This window comes from Colobus angolensis, unplaced genomic scaffold (genome assembly GCF_000951035.1).
Source record: "Colobus angolensis palliatus isolate OR3802 unplaced genomic scaffold, Cang.pa_1.0 Scaffold23, whole genome shotgun sequence".
Taxonomy (NCBI): Eukaryota; Metazoa; Chordata; class Mammalia; order Primates; family Cercopithecidae; genus Colobus; species Colobus angolensis.
Window position 1 is genome coordinate 9,622,763 of NW_012115488.1, and position 24,276 is coordinate 9,647,038.

General features: G+C 36.2%; 1 protein-coding gene across 1 annotated transcript in view; it reads left to right on the forward strand.

Annotated features, from left to right (window-relative positions):
- Positions 1-24,276, forward strand: part of ADGRV1 (adhesion G protein-coupled receptor V1) — a 605,676-nt gene that overhangs the window by 396,118 nt on the left and 185,282 nt on the right. The window contains exons 84-85 of the mRNA XM_011944259.1: positions 3,789-3,905; positions 18,328-18,506. Coding sequence (XP_011799649.1) covers positions 3,789-3,905; positions 18,328-18,506 — 296 coding nt within the window. The remainder of the gene's footprint in view (positions 1-3,788; positions 3,906-18,327; positions 18,507-24,276) is intronic.

Consider the following 24,276-nt stretch of genomic DNA (forward strand, 5'->3'; position numbering starts at 1 on the left):
CCTGTGGTGGGCCATGGAGTAAAACGAATTGAGAAACAGTGACCTAGAATGTTAGCACTTGGAGAGGGGACTGTGTTTGATTTAGCTTTGTAGGCAGTGGTATGGTGTTCAAGAAAGAATGCTGGGCCGGGCGCAGTGGCTCACACCTGTGATCCTAGCACTTTGGGAGGCCAAGGCGAGAGGATCACGAGGTCAGGAAATCGAGACCATCCTGGCTAATGCGGTGAAACCTCGTCTCTACTAAAAATACAAAAAATTAGTCAGGCGTGGTGGCCGGCACCTGTAGTCCCAGCTACAAGGGAGGCTGAAGCAGGAGAATGGCGTGAACCCAGGAGGCGGAGCTTGCAGTGAGCCGAGATGGCGCCACTCTACTCCAGCCTGGGCGACAGAGCGAGACTCCGTCTCAAAAAAAAAAAAAAAAAAAAGAAGGAATGCTGGTACTGCAAATCAGGATACCAGAATTTGAATCCCATTTTAAATTTAAAACTTGTTTAAGGACCTTTAAACATGTTAATTATCCTATAGTTCTTCTTTCGTTATTTACTAAATTGGGGTAAAAACAATAATGACTTCACATTATTAATATATGAGTTATACACAAAAGAACGAGGGAAAACATGTAGCGCCATGCTGGTATACAGCAGTTTTCTGCCATCATGTACTTCATCTTGCCCAGCACAATAGTTTGTAGATAGTGGGTGCTTGAGCATTCATTCATACTGAATAAATCAACGTACGAACAACTGAGAACCTTTGAAAAATTCCTTTTTTTGTTCATGTTCAACTTAATGCTTTCAGAGAACTGACTGTGAAAATAACCTTTTTTTCTGGTAATCTCTGTGTTTGAATAAACGAGCAATGGTGAAACTCCATCTATTTTTAGGTTTTGTAGCCTTAAAAATGAGAGAGCTAAATATGCTGGGAGACTTTATTTTGTTTTACTTGGTCTCATTTTATTTCCGTCTTAAATTAAGTTAATGAAATTTTGGGTAGTCCTGGTCACATGTAATACCTAGTTCTCCAAGTATTCTTTGTGCATCCCTTTTATAGCAATGTGCATTGTGACAGCTCAGCCTTCTCTTGCTGACTAATCTCCTGTACAGACAGAAGCAATTCCCATTATTCAGGTAATAACCTGGAACAACTCATGGTTTACAAAAGTAGATTTGTAACTGATCTTCTTATAATTTAGAAAAGGAGATTAGAGTATAATAAAATATCAAATCATACCTTAAGAATAGAATTTTGGATGTTAAAACTATTCTGAAAGTAAATACAGTTTTAAACAAGAATCTGTACTGATTTAGTTGCTTCAAAGAAAACATATTGAAAAATAATTTAAGTCAGCATATACTTATAGGTAGTTTCATAGAATGCTTAAAGGTAAACATAGTCAATTATAATTTGGATTACACTATTCTATTATATAGCAACCTATTTAAGTTCATTAGAACAAAACTACTAGGTAAACTTCAACACAATCCATATAATAGAATCTGAATTAGAAAGGCTTGAATTTATTGTACCTACATTTATGAAGACTTTATGGAAATAAATGCACCTTTGTGAAAAGACAGAACATGAAATGTTAAAATGATTGCTTTTTTATCCTTTTTTTTTTTGGCTAAACCATACCATACTCTTAAGTCATAGTTCCAGTGCTTAGTGCATAGAAGGTGTTCAAGGAATAATTGTGGAATTTAGGAAGGTTTAAATTATGACCTATAATAAAGGTCAGAATAAATGGTAAAGTTAGACAAAAAAAGTCAAGGAAAATCTAAGCATAATCTCTAATAATTCAAAAGCTATGTTGTGGTGTGTTCTAGGAAGGTGAATTTGTGGGCTTTATTTTTTTAAGGGAACACATTTGTCAGGAAATAATGTTACATAAATTTCTATTTTCTGCTTTAAATGCTGGCATGCCTTCTTTTTAATAGTGTGTATTACAAATGCACCAAATCCAAGGCTAAGTAAACAGAAAGTTGAATCAAGGTACTTCTCATTTTAAAAATTATTCTGGAGTCTTGGAGTAGAAAGAGACTCTGGAGTTGATTTTTTCCAACTTCCTTCTATTATTGATGAGGGAAGTAGAAGGGGAAAAGGACTTGTTCACTGTCCGTAGCTTAAAAAAATGATTTTTTAAATTCTGTACTTGATCAGGCACAGGAAGGTACTCAATGAATAATTTCCAAGAAGAAAGAGTCACTTCAGCATAAGAGATACATATTGTAGATTTATTAATTTACAGTCAATAGCAATTATAGTAATAAATTGGTAATTATTAATAATTATTCATTTTAAATTAGCATGTTGGGTCCTATGTAATTGAGGAATCAGATTAAGGTGCATCTTTCATTGTGAAATTGAGATGTTGGGAACATGCAAAGCCTCACTGCAGATCCTAACGAATTTACCACAGGGATGCTGCCCTACCAATACACTTGAGTAGAAATTTTCAAGGGGAGTTGATGGACATGTCCTTGGTAACAAGAGGATTGGGGAGGGGCATATTTCACTTGGAATTTAAACTACATTTTGTCCTGTGGTCTTATTTATTTTGGGGCACGTTATTTATTTTTTTAAATAAATTCAAATCGCATTAAAGGCATTCATGTTTTCTTTTTAAAAGTTGAGAGATTTTAAAGCATAAGTCAACTAGTTTTCTCCTCTGTGCTTTTGGAATAAATCATTCATTTTTATAATAAACAATTTATTGATCACCTCTATATTCCAGGCACAGTAGTACTCTCTGAAAATATAGTCAAAAAGTTGATTCCTATCTGTAAGGGGGAGCCAGAGTTTATTCATTGAGAATTTATAGCCCAATATTATTGCTCCAAGTTTCCCCCTGCCATCTACACTCATCCTTGCAATATTTGACACAGTAGTCATTTATTGGAGAAAATACGAAAAGATAGAAATCAGAAAGAGTTATTTACTTCACTTGCTTATTTACTCAGCAAGTATTTATTGAGTACCTACCATGTGCCAGTCACTAAGCTATGTGCTTGGGTTACATTAGTGAGTAAAACAGTCAACGATCCTGTCTTTGCGGGGATTATATTCTAGGAGGTGAGACTAATAGCCAAAAAACAAAAAAAAATGCAAATACAAAGCATGTTAGAAGGTGATGTGTGATGGTTAAGAGAGAGAGAGACAAAAGTAGAGTTGGGGAATTATGTGTGTGAGAAGGAAATTAAAAAGCAGGATGCAATTTTAAATAGTGTGGTTATGAGAGGCCTCATTGTGACTTTTGAACAAAGGCTTGAAGGCTCTTGAAATAAAAATCAAAGATTAAGATAATCATAGAATTTGAATTTTTAAACTCATTTTAAGTCCGTTTTGTTGTCTGTGTTACTTCCTGGCAAGAGGCTGCAGGTGATGGGTAAAGTCAAATATTTGATTTCTCTTTCTTTTCTCTCCCATTAGCTTTGATTTACACAAGGAGTAGTATTTCCACTAATTTCTACTTTGCTAAAATAAATGTATTTCATGGGAGTTTTGCTCATCAATGATAAGAACAAGGTTTACTTTGCGAATTTCCTTATGAGAGCCTAGAGCAACATGTAGCATAACTTCATATCATGCATTATTTCTTAGAAATATAAAAATCCATATATTGCCATTTTTAGAATGACTCTTAAAGTCATATCAGTTTAGACAACAAGTCAATTTACTTTCCCATGGAATCACTGAGTCATAGATTTAGATAAGAAAGCATTTACTTTCTTAATATTCTTCATCAATTTTAGCATATTTTAAAAATAGAAGTATCTGTTTTTTTACAGATTCTGTTTCTGGCGTCTGCATATGCAAGTCCCCAACTCGCTGAGGAGAGCTGTTCAGCTGTGGCTGCTGTCACACATTACCTGTACCTTTGCCAGTTTAGCTGGATGCTCATTCAGGTTGGTACCTCATTCCCTCTCCCCGCCCCTTTAATCTTTTAATGAATCTGGGTGGAGTGGTCTTAATGTCTGATACTCTGTACTGAAGTAGAAGTAATTCCATATATCCATCACTGCATTCTCAGGATATAAATGCCAAATAAAAACACCCTATAAACTGTACAATGGTAGAGAGCATTGTGAGTTTGAAGAAATTACGGAAATCTAGTAGGATTTGAAACAATGGAGTGGTTAGAGATGAAGTCTGCAATGCGGGCCCTATAAAGCACAGTAGGAAATTAGAACATTTTTCTAGGAAAAGTAATAGAAGGTTTTTAAGTAAAGGAGTGACATGATAAGATTTAGATATTAGAAAGATCTCCCTGTTTGTAGTGAATATGAGACAGGAAAGGGTGGATAGGCAAGCCAATTAAGTAGATTTAGCTGTATTCAAGGGGAAATCATGGTAGCGTGAACTAGGGAGGTAGCAGTAGAAGCAAAGGGAAGAGGACTGCTTTGGAGATTTTTTAAAATTAGAACTATAGGATGTAAAGACTGGTTGTGAGGAATGCAGAAGTTGGAACCCAGGATGCTCCCCAAATTTCTGGCCTGGGTATCTGGTGGATACTGGTAACTGAAATTATGATCACTGAACAATGGGGAAAAGCTGGTGAGTTTCGTTTGGGACATGCTGAATGTGAAGTGTCTATGAAACCTCCAGTGGGAACTTTGAGGAGACGGGGACACATGAAGCTAAAGCTCAGAAGAGAGGCCTACACTTTAGAAATACACTGGGAATCACAGCGCTTTGGGAAGCCAAGGCAGGCAGATCACCTAAGGTCAGGAGTTCAAGACCAGCCTGGCCAACATGGTGAAACCCTGTCTCTACTAAAATACAAAAAAATAGCTGGGTGTGGTGGTGGGTGCCTGTAATCTCAGCTATGAGGGAGGCTGAGGCAGGAGAATCGTTTTAACCCAGGAGGCGGAGGTTGCAGTAAGCCAAGATGATGCCATTGGACTCCAGCCTGGGCAACAAAAGCGAAATTCCGTCTAAAAAAAAAAAATGCACTGGGAAGTTATTGGCTTAGAGTTGGAAAATGGAGCCATTGGTTTGGAAGAGATTACTTGGGGAGAAGGTACAGAGTGAGACCAGCAGAGTCCTAGCATACTCACCTGAGGAACTAATACATGTTGGCAGAGAAATTTCAATTCTCCTTTTCTAACTAAAATCTCAAATTATCTCCATTATTCTTTGTTGATTTGGTTGATAAATGGCTGATATGTTTGATAAAGAGGAGGACAGTGCATAGTATTAACGTCACTAATTAAATGGCTCAACTAAAATGCTGCATTTGATAATGCATTCTGTGTAATGGTATTGTTAAGTTTTTCATGTGATACAGTTTCATATTCATTTCTGAGTATGCATGTAAACTATTTTATGAAAACAGATGCATTCAGTCCCTTGCATATTCTTTTTTCTTGTTGAAGAATAAGGTTGTAGCAACAGTGAAATAATGGTAAAAAGAAAAAGAAAATGAGGTGGTGATATTATGAGAGAATACCACACAGGCTCAAAGAAGGGTTGTTTTCCCCAGTATGATATGATAGTAGTGGGGGCTGAAGAAGAGGACTGAACTATTTAGCTAATAGAACTAGTTGAAACAAGTGGCACCCCGGATCTGGGTTTGAATTCTGGCTCTGCTACTATCTGTGTAAGCTTAATTAAACTATTGACTCTCACCAAGTTTTGTTTCTAAATCTGCATATAGAGATAATAATTCCAAACTCATAAAATAATTATTAATATTTTATAGCTCTTTCAGCAGTTTTAATCATGGACAATTTATGGTGTTTTCAAGCTCCCCTCTCAAAAAAATTTACAAATAAAAGTGAATTTAAAGCATATAACATAAAACTTACATATCTGCTGAAATTAGAATAACATTTGCAAGATTTTCTGATTGCAAAATTCTTTAAGAGTTTATCTGAGTTAAACTTTTTTAAATGTACCCTATTTATGTTGTTATCTATCTGCCTGGATTGAGGTCCCCAGTGCTGTGCTAAAGGTCTTTGTCCATGCCCTTGACCTATTCAGAATTTTTGTTTCATTGCTTGGATGAAAACACAGGAAATTGCTTATCAGATATGCATGTGGTACAGAACTGAAAGGACAGCTGCAGCAGAGAGCTGCCTGCATTAAGATTACAGGTAGAGCTAATGAAGAGAAACTGTACTGTGATAAATTAAAAACTGGAATGAAAGAGACATCATCTGATGGACGTTAATGTAAATTACTGAAAATTATAATTTAACATAAACTTGGCAGCAATTAAATATGTGACCAGAATGCTTAACAATAACAACTACAGTAACTGCAAAAACAACACACACCTAGGTTGCATTGATAGCAGTATGGAATCAGACATGGTTACATTGTAATCTACAAAATTCAGACTATTTTGGGACACAGCAACCACTCTCATGGGTCATGTTTCAACAGGAACATTAATTATCCAATGAGAAGTTGGAAAACAACCCTCTAAGAAACTTTGAGGCAGCTGGGCATAACTAACCTGGAAAGAATTTAGGGAGATGTGATGGCTGTCTACAAATACCGGAAGGGCTACTACAGGAAAGGGTGGACTATGTAGCTCCATTTGGCAGAACCAGAGCAAATGGGTCAAAAATTAGGGAAGGAAATTTTTGATTCAGGTTAAGAGTTTTCATAGCCAATAAAACTGTCAAAGTTGAAGAGGCTTTTCTAAAAGTAGAGTGAATTCAATCACTGAAAAATATTGAGAGGGAAATGACCAACTTTCAAACATGTTTTAGATGGATTTTCTGCTTTCAGGGAGCATTAGACAAAATCACATATATGATTTCACCCAAGTTAATGAAGATTGGTATATTCTACATCTCTTCTTCAAGTTAGGTAAATATGATTGTGGCTGATTCACATTTAGTAGACCAATTAGATTTCTGGATGGCTAATGGCTTAGGAAAGCTATTTAAAGTACCAGTGAAGTTTAATGTATTTCAGATGGTACACCACACATTTTTCATGGTTTGTGGTGTGACCACAAGGGGAAAAGTCAATAAGTTCTGAATTCTACTTAGGTTACTTTTAATGAATTATTTTATGTTCAGAGGTTGTCACTTCACCAACCAACATTTTCCCATTCATAAAATAGTGACTGCTAAAAATTTTTTTTTCTAAAATCTGTTTTAAAAACATTATGTAGAAGGTTAGACTACTATTAGCTCAATCCCATTGGTTGAATTAGGTTGAATAAAATTGAGAGAATTTTTACTTCAATGATTCTACTTCTTTTTTTTAGTAATATAGGAGTGAATATGATACTACTTATGTCTGTGCATAGCTTATGACAATAAATTAATCATAAATTTGTAATTACTGAGTTAAGCATGTCAGAACTGTTAATGTTTATTTTTATCTGCATTATATCTTCAGTCTTAGAATACATTTATATGACTTTATCTTGAAAATTATTTTACTTTTATATCCTAAACTTTTAGTGCCTTATAATAAATTTAGATTACTTTTAGAGTAGCTTAGGGAAAATTTTATTGGTAAACAAGTTACATAAGCTCTCTGAGCCTAGATTTTCTTATTTGAAAACTCAAGTTGTAATAATACTACCTCTCTTTACAGACTGTGAAAAGATAAAATGAATTAATACATAGGATGAGCTTGAAATGGTGTCTGGGACAGACTGCATACTCTGTACATATTTACCCATATTATTTGTTAAGATAATATGTTGTGGCTAAAATTTCATAGATTTGAAAACATCTTGACTGCTCTACTTTTCCAATATAAATTATACCTTCTTTTTAACCAAAGAAAATCAACTTCATGTAGTGGAAAGAGGTCTGACTTTGAGTAAAGTGGACACTAACTAGCTGTAAAGCCTTAGCAAGCTGGAGAACCTTTAACCCTTTATTAAAGTAGATGCATTGCTCATAACAGGCTCCATAAATAACAGCCTTGCCTCTGTTTCTTCAGGCTTTCCTTTTCTTTGACAGAGAGGTCACACAGTGCAAGGCGAAGATGTAGTAACAAATTATTTTGCTTATTTTTTAAAAGGAAACAAATCATACATTCCTTTCTTGGCCACATATTGAATTATCCTTCTGTTTGCTCTTCATGTAAGAGCACTCCCTTGAAACTATTGAAATCATTTCTCCCTTAAGAAGGCAGGGTTATATCTCCTTTAAGAAACATTGACAATGAGAATTTAAAATCGTGCAGTATCTTTACTCTATTTTGCTAGTTCTATTTTTCCTTCTTCTGTTCTGATTTGGTTTCATTTTAGACATGGCATATACAAAACATAATTGAATACTAAATAAAAAGTACATCTTTTTCTCACTATTTCTTGCATTCTCCATTCTCTGCTCTACCTTCAGTACCAATTCCTGAAAGTAAACACTACTGTTTTCCTGTGTATCTCTCCATAAATATTCCATGCATAGACAATATTTATGAATATTTAAATAAGCACATGTGTGTTCTTGTATGTGTGTGTGTATATATATACAGTGTACATATATTTATATATAGTGTATATATGTGTTACGTGTATATGTATATGCATGTGCATGTGTATATATATATGGACATCTTTAAGTTTACCATGAATGGGTATATCTTTTTCCTATGCTATAATATGGTTATTACATAATTTATTTTTCTGGGCTCCAGTTGATGACATTACATAATTTTTTGGTTATCGTGTTACTTTTTGCTATAGTAAACAATGTGTCCTTGAATATCCTCACACTCTGAATATTTGTTTACTTGGGCCGTATCCATAGAATAAATTCCTGGGAATTATGCTTTTACTATTCATGTCTACATGAAACATGCTCTCGGTTGGATTTCCAGATCATGAGGTAAATAAATTGCAAATAAATTGAGATATTCGTATATGATATAGGTAAATAGACAATTTTTGCCTGTATATTCATTTGGCTCAATTTTATGATCACTTCCTGTCACCAAGTTAAATGATTGTATAGCAATCTGCATCAGTTATGAAAAAATATACAAACCTTGCATTGTTCTTGCAGTCTGCTCATCTCATGCCTAGAGTTACAGCTTAATTTGAAATATAATCTTTTCTTTTGAAATTACAGCTTAACTGAAGAACACATTTTTAAAATGGTAGAATAAGGTTAGAAATCATTTTACAGTTGTACTTGAGCATTCACATCTTGTGCGTTTATTTCTCAATGTAAGCAGACTATGAACAAGCAAATGTACATGTTATTTATTCCTTGGTAGAAAGGCTACTTAGTGCCAGAGCATAGCAAAACAGGAAGGGAAATGCTAAAATTAGACTTGTTTCTCCTTTATCATTGATTTACTTTTGGGGGATATCAAAGGTGTTAAGGACAACAGACTGGTATCAAGATAGAAATGACACACCCAGAAAATACTGACTTCTCCAGTCCTCAAAAAGTCTTGCAATTTATTTCATGCAATAAATATTAAGAAAGAGGGAGGAGAACTGGGGCAAGGACCAGTGATAACATTTCTTAGACTCTCATCTGAAATGAATGATTAAGAGCGTATGGAATAGATAAAATTAATAGCATCTGTGATCTCTGACTAAACTTGATGCTATAGGTCCGTTTAAGGATTCTGGTGACACAATTAATAATCAACTATTAAAAAACAGTCAGGATACCTATCTTTGAACTCCATGAAAATTATGGAGTTCAAGTAGCCGATTTTTAACTTTAAAAGGCATTTCTCCTTTATGTTTTACTCATATGCTAATATGCATTTTATAAAGATATATGAATAAGTGAATGAATATGTGTTTATGGAACATATGAAAGCATAACTATGGCCTATGACAAAACACTTAACAAGGTATGTCTTCAATTTTTCTATCTGGACATTGGGAAAAATAGTAGAGAAAATGTTATTGTAAAAATAAATAGATTTGTGTAGGAATGTAAGTATATATGCTTGTAGACACAGTCTTTTAGTTTACTGCTATCTATATTTGACTTAAATTATATCTGGGTATTACAATTGGTTGCTTGCATTTAACACAGAATCAGTTTAAATTCCAATAGCCTGAATTACTAATTCTGAGAAATATACTTCTCCCATCCTCCGTTTCCTCCGGTGTAAACAGAGCATAGTAAAACCTAGGAGAGAAGTCTTGATTAAATGATATATAGCTTTATGTTTGGTCTACATTTATTAACCAATTAATAAATATTTGTTTCGACTGGGCACAGTGGCTCATGCCTATAATCCCAGCACTTTGAGAGGCCGAGGTGGGCGCATCATGAAGTCAGGAGATCGAGACCATCCTGGCTAATATGGTGAAACCCTGTCTCTACTAAAATACAAAAAAAATTAGCCGGGCGTGGTGGCAAGTGCCTGTAGTCCCAGCTACTCGGGAGGCTGAGGCAGGAGAGTGGTGTGAACCCAGGAGGCGTAGCTTGCAGTGAGCTGGGATTGCGCCACTGCACTCCAGCCTGGGTGACAGAGCAAGACTCTGTCTCAAAAAAATAAAATAAAATAAAATAAAATAAAATAAATAAATATTTGTTTCATTCTTCCCGTTAAACTATTACCTTCACCATTTTTCACTTTTCACCACTTAACTTTTGTCCTTCATTATGAGTTCAGCCAAATCAATTAAAATTATGGAGTCTTCTAAAATTCTTTATGGCGGGAGTAGTTAATGGGTGAAAAATATAGTTAGGATGAATAAAATCTAGTATTTGATAGCACAACAGGGTGATTGTGCTCAACAAAAATTTATTGTATATTTTAAAATAATAAAAAGAGTGGAATTAGAATGTTCCTAATACAAAGAAATAATAACTGCTTGAGGTGATGGATACCGCAATTACTCTGATTTGATTATTACAGATTGTATGCCTGTATCAAAATATCACACTTACCCCATAAATATATACCTATTATATACCCATTTTAATTAAAAATTTAAACACATTTAAATCAAATTATTTTTAACAAGGTGGCATATATATGTATATAAACAAACTCAGAACTAAACCGAATTATAAAATTAGTGTTAAAGTCAATAAAATGTTTTAAATGCTCAAAACAAATTGTGTACATCTTCATTTATTTGTATTTCTCAATTAAAATTATATGCAAAGCATTTCAATAGGTACTACAAGGTAAAGAAAAATTAACCCACAGTTCACGATTGTTTTAGGTATTATATTCTGATAAGCCTTTGTAAGTTTCCCTTAAGTCTTAGAAAAAAAATGAAGATACAGAACAGGTTATCTTTTTACTTATATGAGTAAAGCATATCTCCACTGGCATATAAAGTGAGTGGGGAAAAAAATGAGGACAAGAAACTATCATGTAATAATAATATTGTCAATATTTGTGTCAATTTCTTTTTTGTTTTTTCTTTTTGAGATGGGGTCTTGTTCTGTCACCCCAACTGGAGTGCAGTGGCACAATCTCAGCTCACTGCAACCTCTGCCTCCCAGGCTCAAGCAATCCTCCTGCCTAATCCTGAGTAGCTGGGACTATAGGCGTGCATCATCATGCCTGGCTAGTACTTTGTAGTTTTTGTAGAGACGGAGTTTCCCCATGTTGCCCAGGCTGATCTTGAACTCCTGGGCTCAAGCAATCTGCCTGCCTCGGCCTCACAAAGTGCTGGGATTACAGGTGTGAGCCACCCCGGCCAACTTTTTTGTTTTTTCTTTTTGAGATGGGGTCTTGTTCTGTCACCCCAACTGGAGTGCAGTGGCACAATCTCAGCTCCCTGCAACCTCTGCCTCCCAGGCTCAAGCAATCCTCCTGCCTAATCCTGAGTAGCTGGGACTATAGGCGTGCATCATCATGCCTGGCTAGTACTTTGTAGTTTTTGTAGAGACGGAGTTTCCCCATGTTGCCCAGGCTGATCTTGAACTCCTGGGCTCAAGCAATCTGCCTGCCTCGGCCTCACAAAGTGCTGGGATTACAGGTGTGAGCTACCGTGCCCAGCCTATTTGTGTCAATTTATATGGAAATAAATCTTAAATATAATCAGTCTTTACAAGGCAATTGGAGTTATGTTGCAAACTCCCAGTTCTGTAGCTAACCAGAAGACGAAAAAGCTATGCTGTTCTTTCATTACCTCAGTTTCCTCATAAGGGGCCATGGTAAAATGACCTGTAAGATCTGTGTTGCTGCTAAAAAAACATAGTCTGTATACATCCGTGCCATTAGTGTTTTTACTTAAAGAATTGTCATTTCTGCAATAATCAATCACAAAGTGTTAGGAAATTATTAATAACTAAAAATTTAACATCTCCTCTTACTACAGAAGGAAATTAAAACCCAGAGAAGCCAAGTGATATTGGCCAAAAGCAGTTTATCCATGCAGAACCATGTCAAAGATGCAAATCAAGTTACTAATCATCATGTCCTTTTGAATTTTGTATATTTTTTAAAATATGTAACATTTATATTACTTATTATGCACCTGGAGCTTTACTTTTGGATGAGTGCTTTGCAAATCTTCCTTTTCTGTATTTGTATAGATTGTGTTTGTAATAGGAAATTTTCAAAAATAGCATTACATAGTTTTCCTTACATTTATTAATATGGGCTTTTAATTATGTACTCCGAAGTACAGTTCCCTAGGTGATCATGATGAGATGTAACAATGTGCTAGCAGCCCTCACTCTCAGTGCCTCCTCGACCTCGGCGTCCACTCTGGCGGCGCTTGAGGAGCTCTTCAGCCCGCCACGGAACTGTGGGAGCCCCTCTTTGGGCTGGCTGAGGCTGGAGCCGCCTCCCTCTACTTGCAGGGAGGTGTGGAGGGAAAGGCGCCGGCGGGAACCAGGGCTGCAAACTGCGCTCGCGAGCCAGTGCAAGTTCCGGTGGGCGCTGGCTCCGCGGGCTCTGCACACGGAGCAGCCAGCTGGCACAGCCGCCCAGGGCAGTGAAGGGCTTAGCAACCGGGCCAGCAGCTGCAGAGGCTGCACCACCGGTCCCCCAGCAGTGCCGGCCGCTGGCTCCACACTGAAATTCTCGCGGGGCCTTAGCTGCTTCCCCACAGGGCAGGGCTCGGGACCTGCAGCCCGCCATGTCTGAACTCCCCACCTGTGGGGAGATGTAATAAATAAATGACCCTTAATGCTAGGAAAGGTTGTATTCTGAGTGTGTATGAAATGTAGAAACAATCAAGTAGGATGGATGTAGTTGGTTAACTTTGGGCATAATAACATTTTGGCTAAAAATGCCATGACTACATTGTGAGGATGGGTGGTCTTAAGATAGTTTATGAGATCCTTCTAACAACATTTTAAAAGCTTAGAAACAGAAGTGTAAATAGAGACATACACATTGAATATTTTAGTACAGTCTTTAGCAGGAAAATTATAAGATAAACTGTGAACAGTAAGCTATGTTTAGTTAGCATGAAGCATATTTGGGTGAGCGACACCTTCTAACTGGTGTTCTGTTAGTTCCACATTGGATAAACGCATAGTCAATCAGGCACACAGATCACGTTTGCTATATATCTGTTAACATAAAATTGTGCAAACATAATGATTTGTTAATACTCAAGTTAAATTATGAAGGAAGAACAATGATTTCAAGGAAAGGAATACAACAGGTCATCAATATCATTTCATTCAACATCATTTTGTTGTAACATTGATGAGAAAATAAATAAATTGCTAGCTTTGGCTACTCTCTGTGAGACGTGAGCCCTGAAAATCTGAGACAGGTCTCAGTTATTTTAGGAAGCGTATTTTGCAAAGGCTGAGGACACACGCCCATGATACAGCCTCAGGACGTCCTGATAACATGTACCCAAGGTGGTCAGAGCACAGTTTGCTTTTATACATTTTACGGAGACATGAGACACCAATCGACATACGGAAGGTGAACATTGGTTTAGTCTGGAAAGTCAGAACAACCCGAAGCAGAAGTGGGAAGACTCAAAGTAGGGAGGGAGCTTCCAGGTCATAGGTAGAAAATACACACTTTTTGAGGCATTGTTTTGAGTTTCTGATTAGCTTCTCCAAACGAAGCAATCAGATACACATTTATCTCAGTGAGCAGAAGGATAACTTTGAATAGAATGGGAGGCAGGTTGGCCCTAAGCAGTCCCAGCTCGACTTTTCCCTTTAGCTTAGTGATTTGGGGGCCCCAAGATTTATTTTCTTTTCACAGTGGAGTTTGCATGTTCTCCTCATGTTTGCATGGATTTTTGTAGTACTCGGGTTTCCTCTCACATCCTAAAGCTGTGTACACTGGCTTAATTGGTATGTCTAGATGTTCACGCTGTGCATGTGCATGGGTGTGTATATGTGAGTGCACCCTGAGATGGGATGACGTCCTGTCCAGAACTGGTTCCTGCCTTGTGCCCTGAGCTGCCAGGATGGGCTCTGGTCATCCTTGACCCCGAACTGGAATAAGCAGGTTGTAAAATGAATGAATAAATGAATACAATTATTGTAAAATAAAAATTTATAAAGTATATGAAGAAAGTAAATCAGGTAAATGCAAGACAATAAACAATGCTTTACAGAAGTGCACAGGGAGCCTGCCATGTTTGTGATTGTCTTTGACCTGCATAGTGGTAGAAAGTGCTCCTGACAATTTTCACTTTGCAAACATTTATTCCTTGATTTAATCCACCATAATGACAACAAGTGACACTCATTGATTCACCAAAACCTGGATAACTAATTACTACTCGAGAGGCTGAGGTGGGAGGATTGCTTGAGCCCAGGACTTCAAGGCTGCACTGAGCTATGATTGTGCCACTGCACCCCAGCCTGGGTGACAGAGCAAGACCCTGTCTCTAAAAAATAATTTTGTAAAAATAATCATCTCACTTGTTTTTATCAGTCTTTCTTAAAGGTATGTATAGGTCACATTTAATTCAGTGTTTAATATGAGAAGTATTTAGGTCTTTAGAAACTTGGTCATTGTTTTGTGACCAGAAATATGCCATAGGAACTTAACTCTTTTCTACATCAATTAATCTATGCTAACGTTGGTTTTGTGATACTCTGTTTTGCTTAAAGTTGCAGTTTCCAAGAACCTATTGACGATTTTAAGTGAGGACATATTGTATAGTCAGATGCTCCAGGGTCTTCTTTTGGTTTTTTAAAAAAAATGGCGGTAACTGGAGATTTTAACCCTACTGCTTTGGGAAAGCAATACATTAATACATCTCATTCAAGTTTTGGGTGGAAGAAGAAAGAAAAACTAAGTTACCTAAGTCGAGCTAATGTAAACAAAATTGAAATCCTAAAGGCATTTTGGATAACTCACTGAACCTAAGAACTGTACCTACAGTTGGACTTCACAAGGGACTGTGAGCATTCTTCTCTAACACACCTCTGCTTCACTGTGCTCATGGCTACCCGCTTTCTATGTCCTCTTACTTTAGTTGACCAGCTTAGACTGTCATGGAACATCAAGGAATTCAGTGCAGATGATTGGCTCAGCCTGGGCCAGGCTTCTGCCCCGATCAAATCAGCTGTGGCCAGGGGAGCAGCGTCAGGGAGTACACAGAGCACACTGAACCCACTTTGCCTGTGGTGGGAGGAGGGTTAGAGAGGCAGAGTTTGGAAAAGGGGTGCTCATGAGCTAGGCATGTGTCCAAAAATGTGCCTACCACAGTACATTACAATAAAATTCAAGTAAAACTTGAAATGAGGTAGTCAACACAAATCTTATGTTGGGCCATAATATTTCTAGAATAATTAAATGTTGTGTCATTACATTCTAGTGTTTCTAGTCCATAGCTTTAAAAATGATATTATTATGGGAAGTACTTCTCTTAGAGTATATTTCCGTGATCATCATATTCTTTGTTTTTTTTTTTTTTTTTTTTGAGATGGAGTCTTACTGTGTCGCCCAGGCTAGAGTGCAGTGGTGCGATCTCGGCTCACTGCCAAGTTCTACTGGGATAAAGAGATTCTCATGCCTCAGCCTCCCGAGTAGCTGGGACTACAGGCACCTGCCATCATGCCTGGCTGATTTTTGTATTTTTAGTAGAGATGGGGTTTCACCATGTTAGCTAGGATGGTCTCAATCTCCTGACCTCGTGATCCACACGCCTCAGCCTCCCAATCAGTGATCACAGTCTTTTAAGAAGAAATTTAAATTATTTTTTATTTATAATTGGCAAAGGCTTATGACATTTGAAGCTTGTTTTGCTTAACCAAGTATTCAGTAATTCAGCCACACTGGGCCTTGAGCTGTTTGGGACAGAAGCACTGCATGTATAAATCTAACAATTACACTTGTCTCATTCTTATCTGAGCCTGTGGTCAAGGCCAGACAGCTGCTGAAAAGTTGAGTAATTCTAACTGATGGAACGAATGTCCATCTGCGTAAAAGCAGACATTTTGAAAATGTCTCAATCTTTATCATGATGAATCACCTTAGAGTCATTTACCAATCTGTACCCTCCTCCTTGACTCTTCCACCTATTGCACCACTGAGTTACGATGTTACATGGATGCACACAAGCATCTAACCAACATAAATAATTAGTACTTTTGTTTAGAAGATGGATTAATCAATGATCCTTGCTTTGTATGAATTTTCATTCTTTAACAGACAGTATTGACTCCCCCAGCAACAATATTTGACACAACCCCACTTATTTGAGTCCACATCCCTATACTAGTTATAAAAAGAAAAAAAAATGCTGGATCTAGTAATTTTTAAAAATGAGTTGGAACAAAGTTATATAAGCAACGACTCAAAACATGCTTCATAATTACAAATAAGCAGATATACATAGAGATATGGAGTGCTGGCAGGAAATAAAATTCAGAGACACAAGTCTCTAAGTAACCAAACATTTTTATCCTTCCCTGGTTTAGCCTAATACTAATCCCTCAAGGCTAATTTGGTACAGATAAAATCTTACTCAGAAGCCTCAGTAAATAAAACATCTGAAAGCCTTCCCACAAACATTAGCAGTACGTATTTTTCAAATAGAAAAGTGTTTATCTTTTGCCTTTCACACTGTCTGACCTCCTAATAGGAGACTTAAGAAGAGGCAGTGACATTTTCCAGCATTGACTATGTATGTGCTCAGCACTTTGCATGTAATATCTCATTTAATCTTTGTAATAACCTTGTTGTACACATGAAACTGAGGCTCTGAAAATGTTGTCACTTGCCTGAGTTAAAGTATAACATTAATGAGTATGAATGAATTATATAGACATATAATAATATAGACATAATATATAATTCATTCATACTCACTCTCTTTCTACCATGCAAAACTTAGACAGAGGATTTATCCAGGCAATAGGTATTACTGTTTGAAATATGTATGGCATGACATTCAATATTGTTTCTATACTAAATATATGGTATATTAGTGTGCATTGTATTTGTATGTTTGTGTATGTTTGTGTGTTTTGGTGTGCTTATAAGTAAATATAAGCATTCCTCATGGAAAGAAGACACTTAGAAGACTTAGATCTAAGTTAAGTGTGGGATTTGGAGCCAACATAACATTTATAGGCCTCAGTTTTCTTACTCTATTTATTTAATGTGTCCCCTCATCCCCCCTCACTCTCTACACACTTGTCCCATTTATATGTTTTATCTCAGTAAGAAATAACAGATATAAGATGTGACATAAATATAATATAAAAGAAATACTGCCCTTAATTATTTATGTCCTACTTATTTGGAAACTAAGGTTCAAAAAAGTAAATACCACCCCATCTCTTTCACTGCTGTATCCCCAGTGCCTACACTGCTCTGTGAAATTTAGTAAGCACTCAATAAATAATTGTCATGTGAATGAACAAAAGGGAGAGAGTATAAACTGGGAAACATGGACCACAAAACAAACCCTGCTATAGTACTTTCTCTCTGTGTGATCATTTTCTGTTTATTTGTCAACACCTTCCACTGGACACTGAGACCAAGGTTGTCTTCAACGCTATTTTCCCGCTAGAACAGTATCTGGCCCTGCCATATGATAGGCCCTCAATAAATAAAAATTGTCAAAAAGTTTGAAAATATAGGGCTCTTTACCTCATCATCACCTGGAAGTAAATGTGGGAAGTAGATTTGCATATCAGTGTATGTTTCTTCAAAGACACATTTACAAAGCAATCATAGAGGATTGTAACTGAGAGTAACTCAGAGCAAATTAAGGCAAATAAAAAAATACAGAAAATGAACTAAATATTTCACTGTGTTTCCAGAATTTGAGGTATCCTGAATTTATTGGGTAAGAATGAAATTCTTATGAAAGAATGAATGTATGAACTAACTAAAAAAAAAAAAATATCAAAACTAATCCTTAAGTAGATCCTGGCCCTTTGTTGGTCAGTAACTTATTGCCTAAGCCAGGTACATTTGTGTTCTATGTCATTAAAAAAGAGCCTGTTCATTTTATGTTATTTTCTTCCTTAGTCTGTGAATTTCTGGTACGTGCTGGTGATGAATGATGAGCACACAGAGAGGCGATATCTGCTGTTTTTCCTTCTGAGTTGGGGACTACCAGCTTTTGTGGTGATTCTCCTCATAGTTATTTTGAAAGGAATCTATCATCAGAGCATGTCACAGATCTATGGACTCATTCATGGTGACCTGTAAGTACATCCAGTCAACACATTACCCTGGCTTTCATGTACCTAAGCAGATTTTGTTGCCATAAGAGCTGGATTGAATATGTACCGGGAAGATCTTTGTTTTTCTGCCACAGTGTCCAAAGCTCTGCTTACTCTAATTACTCTTCTAAATAGGAAACTATGGCCTCTTAAGTTTCTTTAGTAGATGTGGTTTCCTCAAGTGAGTTGGTGTATCAAACAGTTCATGGTAATTTGTACATTAGCATTTAGTTTATTAGATTGAAGCAAACAATAATATTTAGCAAAATCAGGGCACTATGAAATATTTGATAAAGAATTAGTAAAAAAGGATATGATAATGGCACATTATCTAAGCAGTGTGTTTGTAGTGAGAGAGGAGGATGGCAGCCACCATCACCCATAAGATCCCTGAATACCAAACAACTGCATCACAGTGAATGGAGAGTGTCTGCACAAGTGCGTAGGAACAAGACAAGGTCAACTTGGTCTTAGATATTCTTGTTAAAATACCCTTTTAATCTTAAAATCTTAACACTTTTTATGTACATATGTATATGCATATGTGTATATATATATATGTGACTTAATCCTAAATGTAGTATCTTGTGGCTTTGAGGACCACTGAGCCCTTCTTATTAATTCCACATGTATGGGGTAGAAAAACACTTTGCAATAGTAAAGCTCGACCAACTCTCTTTGTATAAGGAAGAGAAAAAGTAAAATTCTAAATAAGAAAAAATAGCCTATTCACAGCCTTATGAAGACAGTATTACTTAATTATCTAACAGGTTATTATGAAGATAAAATTAGTTAATAGACATGAAAAATATTGAAAGTTAAAGTACTATATCAGCAGAAGTCACTTTAATAGAATTATTGTTTCTGATCAGTTATATACATAATAAATACTTGTTATTGATGTATACAAATGTATTGCACACATAGGCAATCACAAACACATACCCCATACCACATTCAGATGAAGGAGGCTAGCTATGTAAAACACACACCCAAACACACAAACATACACAAACATACAAATACAATGCACACTAATATGCCATATATTTTTGTAATTCTGTCTTTTTATTGAAATTCAAAAGACTCCCTAATACTGATCATTTTATAATATTATAATGTGTTTTATGCATATACAAGTCTATGTTCCTGTAATCTTCTAAAAAGGAATGATGGCATCATTTCAGAATTATATTATGATTTTTTACATTTTACCACCCCTTGCATTAATGTAAATCTTGGACTGCCAAGGTTAATTTCAGAAAATTCTACGTCATTCTTTGTGACATGCAAAGTAACCATGCAGCAAGTCGTGGTGGCTAGCAGACCATTCGTTTCATGAGCTTCCTGGCAAGACAGGACTTACTTAATTTTAGCATTACATGTATACCCATCCAGCCTTGCTAAATGGACCCAATGAATGTAATATTAATTAGAAAAAAACTATCTTGTTCATTTTAAAAGGATTTCTAAAGGGAGAAATAAACTATGATCAAAGAATGTCCAAATGAACTTACTCAAAGTATTTGCCTTCTTAAGCTTTTGGCAAATGTTCTCTATGACCAACTAAATTATAACAAGTGAAATGTAAAATATAGTTACTTCTACCTGGTTTTAATCTTAAGGAATTGTTAGACCAGTGACCGGGCGTGGTGGCTCATGCCTGTAATCCCAGCACTTTGGGAGGCTGAGACAGGCAGATCACAAGGTCAGAAGATCGAGACCATTCTGGCCAATGTGGTGAAACCCCATCTCCACTAAAAATACAAAAATTAGCTGAGCATGGTGGTGCATGCCTGTAGTCCCAGCTACTCAGGAGGCTGTGGCAGGAGAATCACTTGAACCCGGGAGGCGGAGGTTGCAGTGAGTCAAGATCACACCACTACACTCCAGCCTAGGTGCCAGAACAGGACTCTAACTCAAAAAAAAAAAAAAAAATTATTAGATCAGCATGTCTAATTGCATTACAGGTTACTTTTCTCCTTAATTCACAAAGACTATTCCTAAATCATTCCCATATGAATTTATTCTAGCTTGTAAAAATTCTGTATCTTTAATATTACTTCAGTTTTAATATAAGGTTATAAACTGGTATATTGTTGATACTAAAATATTGTATACTTGTATCATCATTTTAAAGCATGCCATTTCTCTAGAGGTCATGGTAGATTTATGGTTGTATGAACTAATGGCTCATCTGTTGTCCAGTGGTTACTTCATAGTATTTTGCTTTTCTTCTAGGCTCTTCCCTAGAAGAATTTTAAAATTCTTAGCTCATTATGGAAGAGCTAAGAATTTTTAAAAATGCCTCAAGGGGAAAATCTCCAAGTATCTTGTTCACTTCTTTCTGGAACATGTTTTCTCAAGTTCTCTTTCCTGCCAGCCCTGAAGTCTAATTTTTGTTTCCTTAGCTCTTTGTAGCTCTTTGAGATTGCCAAATAATTCGCTGGCTTTCCTGACTCTCAGCATCTTTCCTAATCCTGGATTTTCAGTCTCCCTTTCTTCTCCAAGTATTAATAGGCAAATACCCTGGAGGGAAAAGTGATATGCTGAATGTAGCACTGATTTCAGTGAGCTTCTCTTCTTTACAAGCTTGACCTCTCAATCTTGCCTGCCTCAACAGCTTTATAGTGCCTTCAAATAAATGGTTTTGTTTGGTTGATTTTGCTTTAATTTTATTTTTTCTGATTATTCTAGATGGAATTATAAATCATGTACAAGCTATTTCACTAAACATAGTTCATTATTTTAAGATGGATTTTATAGATAGTGTGAATGTCTACATTTTAAATAGTAATACGCTGGTTAAGTGTTACTGATTAAATATAGCCAAAGTCCAAAATTTTACCAAATAATTTATATAATCGAGGGTTAAATTTCTTATGGAAAGCAGTGAAAACACTTTAAATACTGGTGTTCCCTAAGTGCTGACTTTGGTCTACTTTTCTCCCTATACATTGTTGTCTATTCTTAGGGCTTGCCATTTTCTATGTAATAACCCCAGAAGTTGAGTCTCTAGCCTATAAAACACTTTTCTGAGCTCCATACCCATATTATATATTCCATACCCATATTATATATTCAAATGTCTCAGAAACATCTTTACCAGAATGACACACAGCTATTTCATATTTAGTATGTTTAAAATTGATATCCTAAAATGCTTTGACCCACATTCTCTATGAAATGTCCACTGTCCACCCACATACACAGGCTGTGAACCCAAGTTACTTTCTACTTCTTTCACCGTACACTCAATATTCTACAATCATGAATTATTTTCTAGTCTAACTCCTAAATGTTTGTTTTCCTAATCCAGTTTCTCATTTCAACCATCATCTCTTACTTCATCACCATCTCTTCAGTTCAGCCTCTGTCTTCTTTGGTATGTTGGGTTGCCTCCTAACTTGTGCCCCTACTTGTAATTTCTTCATTTTTTAATCTATGCATTAAATTCTGAAATATGTAAGTGATCGTATTACTCTGATGCTTAAAACCCAACGGTTGCCTTTCGTTACCTTCAAGGTCATAGCTTGATAGGTCATCCATGGTTTGACACTAAACTGCTGAACCAGCTTTTTAAAAATCATTCTTCCCACTCTCCTCCCTTGTTTTCCTTTGTAACTGAATTGCTTGATTTTTCCCATGATCTCTTATTTCTATACCTTTGAATGTATCTTTTATATCTCAAATGCCTTTCTTTCATTTGTGTGCCCACAAAGTCCCTATTTTTCCTCAAAGCATCAACTTAAATATCAACTTAGTAAAGCATCTGTTTTCAGATTAAAATGCTGCCTCTTATATATAGCCTTGGTAGACTCATAACCTGTCATAAATCCTAAGATTGTACTAATTATACTATATTGAAAATATTTGTTTATGCCATTCGTGTAACTTGAAATTCAGCCTGGAGAACAGTGATTACTTACAGACTATATGGAAAGGGTTGGTAAGTTCATCCCTTAGTGGAAATATCTCAAGTAGAAAAAGGAAGGCCTTAACAATCCAATGTAAATTTACACAAATAACAGTTTGGAAAAAACTTTCATGTTTCCTCTACACAATAACATACACATGCACGATAAAGATTTCATACAACAATATGATTAATAAAGATATCTAATATATTTAGAGGTCACCAAATGATGTGTCTCAATATTTTAAACACCACATGAGGCATGTCAAATCTTGTAAGAAAGAAATTTTCTTATATGTACATAAGAGATCAAATTCTAATTTACCAAGACAAATATGTATTTTTCAACCTAGATTTAAATTGCACAACCTGATTTGGAGAAAAGCTAAAAGTACCTATAAAATTTAAAATGTCCTTTTTTCTATAAAGTAGAAAACCCAATATAAACTTAATATTGCTGCTTTGCCACTGAACTAGATGACGCTATGGATCTATGAGGGATCATACTCTACTGAAAGTTAATAGGAGGAGGCACCTACACTTTCAAAGTTTTCTAAAGCAGCATTTCCCAGCGTTTTTGGCACCAGGGACTAGTTTTGTGGAGGACAGTTTTTTCACGGATGGGGCCTGGGAGTGGGAAGTGGTTTCAGGATGAAACTGTTCCACCTCAGATCATTAGGCATTAGTTAGATTCTCATAAGGAGCACTCAACTGGGATTCCTCGCATGCACAGTTCACAATGGGGTTCACACTCCTATGATAATCTAATGCCTCCACTGATCTGACAGGAGGCAGACCTCAGGTGGTAATGCTGGCTCGCCCACCGCTCACCTCCTACTTTGCAGCCCTGTTCCTAATAGGCCATTGGCAGGTACTAGTCCATGGCCCTGGGTTTGGAGACCCCTAAAATACATATTCATCACTTTGGAATTTAGTGCTAGAAATGCTTCCAACTTCCTTTCTATCTTACAATTGAACAGTGCTTAAACTGAAACAAAGGCAAAAGTAAACCAATCTGCCCTGAATGATTGCTATTTGTTACCAGAAGTAACTCTATTGAGAGTACCTGGAAGTAGTCTCTACTGGGTAGTTTTATATTGAATATCTTTGGAAGTAGTCACCTACTTTTCTTGGGATAGATTTTTGGCTACTTTAGGTAAAGAAAACAAGCTAAAGGAGACCTTATCATGCAAAGTGTAGGGGAAAAGAGAATATAAAGAACTAAGACCCAGGGTGTAAGTAAAGGGAATGTGGTCCTGAGGGGTGTTCTTACGTAGAGAATATGCCTTTTTTCTGGAACCCCAGTTATGTGAATATTGATAGAGTGATTGGAATGAGTGCCAAAGACATGCCATATAGAGGTGAGGACAATGAAGACATTACTTACTTTTATCTCAATATTCTAACTTCTAAACAACCCCAACACATTAATAAATGTCAATAGCAGTAAAAATGACACAATAAAGATGATAGGTTGTTTTGTACTTCCAAAATGCCTGCTTTTTTCATCCTTGCTAATTCATATGAATTCAAACTTAAGAAAAATCAACAAATAACTTATTGAATAATGACTATATACAAAGGCTTAAGTTAATTCTCTTCTAAGCATAGAATTTGATTGTAATGAAAAATTGCATAGCTTCATAACTTAATTTTAAAATTGATTACAGTTTTTTAGTTTTTTTGTTGTTTGTCTTTAATTTGTGGAGACAAGGTCTTGCTGTGTTGCCCAGGCTAGTCTCAAACTCCTGGGCTCATGCAATTTTCCCATCTCCCAGAGTGCTAGGATTACAGGCATGAGCCATCATGCCCAGCCTAGTTTTTTTTTTTTTTTTT